Below are 9,019 nucleotides of genomic sequence, written 5' to 3'. Positions count from 1 at the left end.
GGAACTTACTGTTATCAGTAACTTTATTAACAAAGAACACTGGCGCGATGCGCCAAAAACCGGAAGAAGGTCGTGGACCACCGGAAGTGGGGCTTTTCAATAACTTTATTGACAAGAAGACGCGGTGGATTCTGAGGGAGGTCGAGCGTTGGGGTGAGGTGCGGTTTTTGTTCCGTCTGCCGCTCGGTGTGCCGCGTAGTGCCAGCCTCCGCCGCAGCTCGAAGTCATGATTTGTCGCTAGATTGGGCGTGCCCGTGTTTATTGACTTTTAGATATGCCGCAGACTTTATCGCGATTTTGTACCAACGGCACGCACCTCCCGCTCGGCCTTCGCTTCCAGAGATAACGCTCACCAGGTGGGGCAGCTTTGTCCAGGGTGGTGGCTGTGTCTGAAGGCAAGGAACTGCTCATTAACATCCACCCCCCCCCCCTCCCCTCGGTGAGGGAAGGGGTGATATCGAGGGGGAAGGGGCCTTTCTGCCAGCTACCATGAGATACAATGAGAAGGAGCTGCTGTGTCTCTCCAAACAACCGGCCGAGAAGGCAGCCGAGCTCACCATGAAGGGCCCAAAGCGCAACGACGGTAAGGAGCAATCTAAGCTGCTCGAGAAACAAAAATAGAACTTGCTGGAAAAGCTCAGCAGGTCTGGCAACATTTGTGGGGTGGGGTGGGGTGGGTTGGGGAGAAACAGTTAAGGTTTCGGGCCCGGTGACCCTTCCTCAGAATTGGGGTCGGATGGGTTGAAAGGGATTTCACTTGCTCAGCAGGGAGGATGAAAACAGTCCTGGGGTGTTACATTGGAACCAATACCTACCTCATAATTTTGTAACCCGCTGGTGACATTGAGTGCAACGTGCAAGAGTTGACTCTGCCCACCTTTCCTTCGAGTATCTAAATTAGCAGTTATCACTTCTACTTAAACCCAGTTGCCTGTTCCATTTCTTAAATTCGCTGCAAGCACTACAATCAGAAAACAGTGGTTATGCACCGCAAATTGTTTAGCTCTATTATATGTCAATGTTAGCTGTCGATGGAGGGGACAGCAGAGAGTGTAAAGTAAATGCCAACCTATTATGATTGCATTTTATAAGTTTTTACTGTAACAATAACCCCTACCCTGGGGACAGGGAAACCACATGAACCAAAAAAATGTTATGAATGTTTCTTTTTTAAAAAAAGAAAGCTTCTATTTTAGTGTGGGGTCTGTAGCAGAAAAAGAGTGGGTTGGGGGGAGAGGGAGAGATTTGAGTGTGAAGTCTCATAGCCAGAAAACAAGATCATCAATAAATGGAGTTAAAGGGCAGCTGCTCATTGGGCTGGAAAGACAAACACAAGGTGGCCTGCAGATGTGGGAGTAATGGTGATTAGACTGTAAATGTATTTGCCGATAAGGAGAGTAACATAAAATTGTTAAAATCTGGATGTTAATGTGAGTCTTGTGGATAGAGGTGATGGTCGAACTGGGTTTGTTGTGCAATAAATAAGTCTTTTGAGTATGCTGAGTTCATGTTGAGTGGTCTGGAGGTGACTAGCATGAATGAGGGTTTAAATGGCCAATGATCCTGTATAGGAATGGAGACATTTGTTCATATGAGCATGATTTTTGTGATGTGTTGAAATGATTTCAAATTCAGTTTGGAGATTGATAACCATCCAATTCATTCAAAAATGTTGACTAGAGAGAGGTCTAAGAGGTCTGACATCTGTATTTACAAAGCTAAAAATGCTGACTATAGTTAGTATGTTGAGAGCATCTCTAGAGAGCGATACAGAGTTAATGTTTCAGGTGTGGAAAATATCAGCTGTAACAAGCTTTAGTAAGTGAAGGAGCATGGGAATGTGGATTTGGGAACAGAAGTAGGCCATTTGGCCTTTCCTTTTGCCTTTCCCATTAAATCATACGTGATCTGATTGTGGTCTCCATTCCATTTTCCTATCCAAAACTATCCACTGTATCAAATTCACTCATGGCCTTGTATATTTCAATAAGATCCCCTCATTCTACTAAGTTCTTGGAAGGAACTAGCCCACCCAGCTCAGTCGTTTCTTTGTAAGATGAGCCCTTCATATCAGAAATGAGCCAATTGAACCTTGTACACTTTTTTGAAAAAAAGTGTACATGTATTTGAGATATGGTTTCACCAAAGCCCTGCAGCAATAAAATGTTCCTGCTTATGTATTCCATTCCCCTTGTAATAATTGCCATTCTATTTGTCTCCCTAATCACTTGCCAGAGCTGCAAACTGATTTTTGTTTTGATTTGCATCACAGGTCACACAGACACAGTTTGGCAATCTCTGCCTGCACTGTTTTAAATAGTGGGTACATTTCCGTTTTTCCTTCCAAAGTAGACAAATTCACATTAAATTCAATCTGCCAGATTTTTGCCCTCTGTCAAATACCTGTTTCTAGACCCTTTACCTGCTTTTGGCAACTTACCCATCTTACATTTGACAATGATAATTGCTAATGAGTCTGCCCTATATTCAGCCCCATCATCCAAGAGGCAAGGCAAGTGAATGAGAGAAGAAAACTTAATCCCACCTGCCATCACCCATCTTGGTTGGCCTAATTCTACTTGATTAAAACCTCTAATGTCTGTTATATTTAAAGTTTTTTTTCCTTTAAAGATTGCATCCCTCAAATATTAGCTTTTTTCTCCACAGATGTTACTTGCTCCACTGAATAGCTCCTGCAATTTGTTCACTTCAGCGTCTGCAATATTTGCTTTGTGGGAGAGTTTAAACTGAAGCACAAGTTTGAATGAAAAGCAGTCCGAAACATTAACAAGTCATTCTCTTTCTAAATTCTATATATAACTAACATTTAAAAGCAGTTGTGTTAGGACTGATTGCTCTAGTTTATTGCTTTGGCCTGTTTATCATCATTTCCTGCTTGTGGGTGTTTAATCATTAGATAACATGCCTTCTGGCTGCCTTGCATTACAGCAATATCCAGATCAAATCGCTAGTATATTTTGCATTTTGTAACATCCTTGCAATTTTTTTCTGTGCCCTTTCTAGATCAGTAACATCCTCCTTATAGCAGGATGGCCAGAATTGGCCTTGCCATTGTCTTGTATAATGCAATATTTGTCACAACTCCTATACTCAATCTTCTAGCCAATGAAGGCAAGTATGCCAAATGCTGCCTTCACCAACCTAGCTACCTGCAATGCCACTTTCAAGAAACTGTGAACCTGCACCCCTAGATTCCTCTGCTCAGCAACACTCTCCAGGACATACCAGCTGTGTAAGTCCTGCCCTTGTTTACTTTACCAAAATGCAGCACCTCACATCAATCCAAATTAAACTCCACCTGTCACTACTTGGCCCATTGGCCTTATTTAGTCAAGATTTCATTGTACTCATAGATTACCTCTTTCACAGTCTGCTGTGTCAACAATTTTGGTGTCATCCGCAAACTAACTTACTATATCTCCTATATTCTCATCCAAATTGTTGACATAAATGATGAACAACAGTGAACCCATCCTTGCACCACACTGCTGGTCGCAAGCCTCCAGTCCAAATAACATCCCTCTACTTTTAAACGAAAGGTGTAACCAGAAAATACCAAGACCCCTTCTCCCGTGCCACCCCCCCCCCCATCAGATATTCCCTCAGACTGGGATAGCACCAGGTGAAACACTGAGCAAAGCCTGCTTACTGTTTTGAAACAGGAAATAAAGTTTCCTTGACTGTATTGTGAAAACAAAGACCCTATTACTTTGGAGTGGGGGGGTAAATAAATAAAGAAACGAACAAAAAATGGCTGTCCCTTGACTCTGTCTCCGCCAATTTCTGTTGGACAGGGACCACAAAGGATCAAAATAAAAATATATTCAAAGAAAATTAAAGGCTAGCAATGCACCAACACCACCATCTGTCTTCTACCATCAAGCCAATTTTGTATTCATTTGGATAGCATGTGATTTAACCTCACTAACCAATCTACTGCCAGGACTGGGGGATTTGAATTATAAGGAGACGCTTCAAAGGCTGGTACTTTTTCATCCCTGGAGTGTCAGGGGCTGTAGGTTTATAAAACCATGAGGGGCATCGATGAGGTGAATAAGCAAGGTCTGTTTTCCAAAGGTATGGAAGTCCTAAACAAAAGGTATAGGTTTAAGGTGAGCAGGGAAAGCATTAAAAGTGATCTGATGGGTAACTTTTTCTCACAGGGTGGTATGTGTATGGAATGAGCTGCTAGTGGAAGTTGTGAAGGTGGGTACATTTACAACACTTAAGAGGCATCTGGATGGGTACATGAATAGGAAAAGTTTAGTAATGCAGCATGAAATCAGAAACCTGTCTGTGCCAAATGTAATCCCAAACTAAACTGCTCCCACTTGCCTGCTCCTAGCCCATATCCCTCCAAAATTACCTATTCAGTTACTTATCCAAATGTCTTTTAAACGTTGTAATTGTACCTACAGCCACCGCTTCCTCAAAATTCATTGCACACACAAACCACCCTCTTTTAAAAAAAATTTCGTCTCATGCCTTTTTTAAATCTTTCCACTGACACCTTAATAATATGTCCTCTGGTCTTGAAATCCCCATCCTAGGGAAAAGACAACTACTATTAACTATCTGTACCCTTCATTGTCTTTTAAACTTCGGTAACTTCTTTATGCTCCAGTGAGAAATATCCCAGCGTATCTTTATAACTCAAACCTTCCATGTCTGGCAACATCTTGGTAAAGGGGAGGAGAACAGCAACACATATTCTGCTTGGGAACCCTGCAGGCCAATGATATCAATGTGGATTTCACAAGCTTCAAAATCGACCCCCTCCCACCCCCCAAATCCCAAAACCGGCCCAGCTTGCCCCCACCTCCCTAAAGTGTTCTTCCTCTCACCCATCCCCTCCTCCCACCTCAAGCCACACCTCCATTCCCTACCTACTAACCTCATCCCACCCCCTTGACCTGTCCGTCCTCCCTGGACTGACCTATTCCCTCCCTACCTCCCCACCTATACTCACCTCTACAGGCTCCATCCCCACCCCTTCAACTTGTCTGACTCCTCTCCATCTGTCTTCTCCTCTCTTCATCTCCGATCTGCCTCCTCCTTTCTCCCTATTTATTTCAGAACCCTCTTCCCCCTCCCTGTTTTCTGATGAAGGGTCTAGGCCTGAAACATCAGCTTTTGTGCTCCTAAGGTGCTGCTTGGCTGGCTGTGTTCATCCAGCTCCACGCTTTTTGTTATCTCTAACATCCTGGTAAATCTCTTTTGAACCATCTCCAGCTTAATGGAGGGATATAGGCCAAATTTACGCAAATGGGACTAGTTCAGTTTAGAGTACCTAGTCAGCGTGGACAAGCTGGACTGAAGAGTCATACAGCATGGAAACAAACCCTTATAATCCTATGATTCTAAATTTTTCTCTAATTAACCTATTTACCTAATCAGCTGATCCCCCTCCATTCAGAGGTAAGGCACAGTACCACTTTGCCCAAAAGAGGGCCCCAATTCTATGATTCTATAATTAGAAAATGTAACTAATCAAACTGCACCAGCAACATACCTGCAAGGAAGGTAACAAATACAAAATAATTGATATTCTCTCAAATTCAATTAGTTGAGAACAGGTCAGTGCAAGTAGTCAGTTCTGTTGGTTTAGAAGAAGTGTAAAAACAAGTAACGCATGAGATTCTAATTTGTACTGTTACTTAGCACTGGATATGCTGCCTGTAAATGATTTTTTTCATTCTCAATGGGTTTTCTATTTGTTACGCAGTCAAATCCATTCCTGAAAACACTTGTCATATTCCTCTCAGTGGTGGTTGCAATCTAATTTGAGAATTTGCCATTTCTAGTGGGGAGGAGGGGGAAGAGAAGAAAAAGACCCATGTTTGGTCATGGGGTTGTGAGGGAATGAGTGTGTGTGTTATGGAGGTGGAGGTCCTGTGCCTTGTGTGTATAATCTCCACTTTTTGACTTTTTTTTTTGTCCCTGTCCTTACTTGTTTCTTTTTGGTTGAGAAAATTCTTTGAAGATCACCTAACTGCAGTATTATATAGTTTAAACAAAAATTTAATTGAATCAAATGCTCATTTGGTTTCTTAAATGATCCCTTTTCTCATTGTGCTTTGGTATCTAATGTGGCTACTTTGAACCAGCGATGTTGGCCCAGAGGCTGTTGTCAACAGCAAAGGAAAAGCACTTTCTGGTAACTTGGCCACTGAAAATACTTAGACCTTACAGTGAGTCCCCTCTATTCTGCACAGCTTTGAACTTAGCACTATTTGTGGCATCCAGCTCAAGTAGAGCAGTAAGCGGACAGATTAGCTAATAAAATTCAACAATTCTCACATGGCAAAAAAGGCAATTCATGTTTTTAAAAATTATTTTACAAAAACAAGAAATTTGGGGATATGTGAGATGTTCAAGTGAAATTTCAAACTTAAAAAGAAATTTTACAAGGAATATTTAATGGTTCTGGAGGATGAACGTGCTATGCTTGTAAAATTATTTTATGTAGAGCTGGAGAGATTATAATTATGATCAAGTTTGTTTAAAATCTCAAGTACATCTCATTTTACAAGGCTTAATATTTATAATGCTTTGTGAGAATAATGTAAAATACTGAAAAAAGTTATTATTCCAATCGGCTTATTGAAACTGATTGCATTAGCAATGACCACATCAATGCCGGCTGTTAAATTTTCACATTTGACTGGCACATGTTCAGATGCCAGAAGTTCCTGTTGTTAATTGATAGCCAGAGGCTATCCCACCACAAAAGCTGGCATGATTTGAATTCAGTTACTAAATCTAGAATATAAGGCTAGCGACTGTAGTGGTGACTTTGAAACTAATATTGATTATTGTCTTAAAAAAAAACCTGGTCCAGACCCAAAACATCAGCTTTTCTGCTCCTCTGCTGCCTGGCCTGCAGTATTCATCCAGCTCTACATCTTGTTATCTCAGACTCCAGCACCGGCAGTTCCTACTATGTCTGGTTCACTAAATCCTTTTCGTAGGGAAGGAAATCTGCAATCCACACCTGATCTGATCAGCATGTTCCTTCGGACAGCCAGGGAATTGGTTGATTCTTAAATGTATCAAACTGGCCCGACAAGCCACCTAGTTCACCAAAACAATAGCTGTTTTGTTTTGATAACTACAAATTTTGGACCATACTGGTCTTTATGATCTATGTATCAGTGGTTCATTTGCCTTCCAAAATTCTGCTTTTGGAAAGTGCATTCTGTTGAATTGATTTCATCCAAGTGTATGAAATGAGATAACAATTTGAAGCATCTTGAAGCAGATACTGAAGAATCCAGCACTATAAGAAAAGAGCCCTTGCTATTCCAGATAATCATGATGATTTCAAAGATTAAACAATTTCATAGGGACACGTTTAATGTCATGATGAAGCAGAATTGTAATGTCCTCCACATCGCTTTGGACAAGTTTAAATGCTGAATCCAGGCTATATGGACAGCAAAATTCATGCCTAGCCTTAGCATGGAGGACCAAAAGCAAAATTATCTGCGCAAATCCTCGACATTAAAATGATTGTTTGATACATAGTTGTTTGGTAATGGGGTAATATGTTGCTACAAAGTTTCTGACTAGCCTGGTATCTCCGCTTGCTTTAAATTATTGTCTCCAACTAGCAGAAAGTCCTGATCCTTAATGGACTGTATAAAATTCTTCTGACTGTATGGGATTGCGTGGAATATACAACACACAAACTAAACCACAGACTAGCCAGTTTACCTACAAGAGTCTTCCCCCATTTCATCTGTCTCATTTTAATGAATCTTATTGCCGTTTCCTCGTGCTTAACTAATTCCTTGTGCAAGCATCCAAACTCTTCATTTTGACCACTTCCTGTCATAGCAAATTCAGTTTTTTAAACTACTTGAGTAGAAAAATCCTTTTTTCCATATTGGATCTTTAAAAATATCTGCCTTGTTTTTGTGTTCCTACGAGTGGGAATAATTTCTCCATATCTACCTTATAACAGTCACCTGTTGAGTCTTTTTCACAGAGCTCCAGACTGTTTAATCTTTCTTAACTTATCATAGTCTCTCTTTTGCTATCATTCTTGAATGCTTTTATTGCATTTCACTATTATTTCTCTGAATTTTTTAAATTCAGAGATCAGAAATTTACACCGTACGCAAATATGGACTAACCAGGATCTGTGCTGTTTTAACACAACTTCACACTTCTTAATTCTGTACCCTGTACAATATATCCTGTTGGTGTTTTGCTAGTAATTTTCATTGTTTTGCAGGCTTAGTGTTGGTTTGAGTAATTTGTTCACTTGTGTCCCAGTTCCCTTATGTCATGTAGTTCATTATTTTCTATGGCACAAATGACCTTTAAGTCTCCTCCTACAGTGCATTACCTCATTCATTTAACTTTCGTTTGCCACTTTGTCTACTCAAGGTTTTTAAATTGTCTTCAATGCTGTTTCTTTATTCTTTGTTAGCTATGTACACTTGAGTTTGCTAAAATGAAGGAAATTTCAAACCATATCTCAGCTTAACTGTTCAATCATTTAATGGGTGGTTAATTATGCAGGGTATTGTACTCTACCACTGCTCCAGTCTGGGTCATATGGACAAGTTGTGCATGCCTCAATCTTCGAAGCGAATAGATCCTGCCCTGAATCTGGTTTTGAGAAGTTATTTCAGGTTTTCTACTTGTTTTTTTTCCCCTTTGCATTAAGTTTAAGTGAGACAATAAATTAATTAAACAGAAACAGAAATTGGTATAAAGATTCAGCAGGTCTGGCAGCATCTGTGAACAGAAAGCAGAGTTATGCTACAGGTCCAGTGACTCCCACCCGTTTGTTTTCCCATTGCTGTATTTATCTCCCCTGAAAAGGGTACAAATATTTGAAATAGTGAGGAAGGATATAATATTCCCAAAACAGCCATTGACTGAAATATTAGTTTTCACTGAAATAAGTTATTTGGTCCTTTGCAAGAAAAGACCCAAACTGGCATCTTTCTGAATAACCCCAATGATGTAGATTCACAACAAGAAT

General features: G+C 40.5%; 1 protein-coding gene across 3 annotated transcripts in view; it reads left to right on the top strand.

The window, feature by feature from the left end:
* The first annotated feature begins 89 nt into the window (after positions 1–89).
* The window catches only part of plekhj1 (pleckstrin homology domain containing, family J member 1), an 83,022-nt gene continuing 74,092 nt past the window's right edge, over positions 90–9,019 (top strand). For 2 of the 3 annotated variants that reach the window (XM_048559500.2, XM_048559498.2), the window contains exon 1: positions 90–583. In XM_048559500.2, the coding sequence (XP_048415457.1) occupies positions 490–583 (94 nt within the window). In that variant the 5' untranslated portion in view covers positions 90–489. The remainder of the gene's footprint in view (positions 584–9,019) is intronic. The other variant, XM_048559499.2, reaches the window with a different exon arrangement.

Source organism: Stegostoma tigrinum, chromosome 30 (genome assembly GCF_030684315.1).
Source record: "Stegostoma tigrinum isolate sSteTig4 chromosome 30, sSteTig4.hap1, whole genome shotgun sequence".
NCBI lineage: Eukaryota > Metazoa > Chordata > Chondrichthyes > Orectolobiformes > Stegostomatidae > Stegostoma > Stegostoma tigrinum.
The sequence above is the reverse complement of the archived record's forward strand: the minus strand, read 5'-3'. Positions and strand labels throughout refer to the sequence as shown.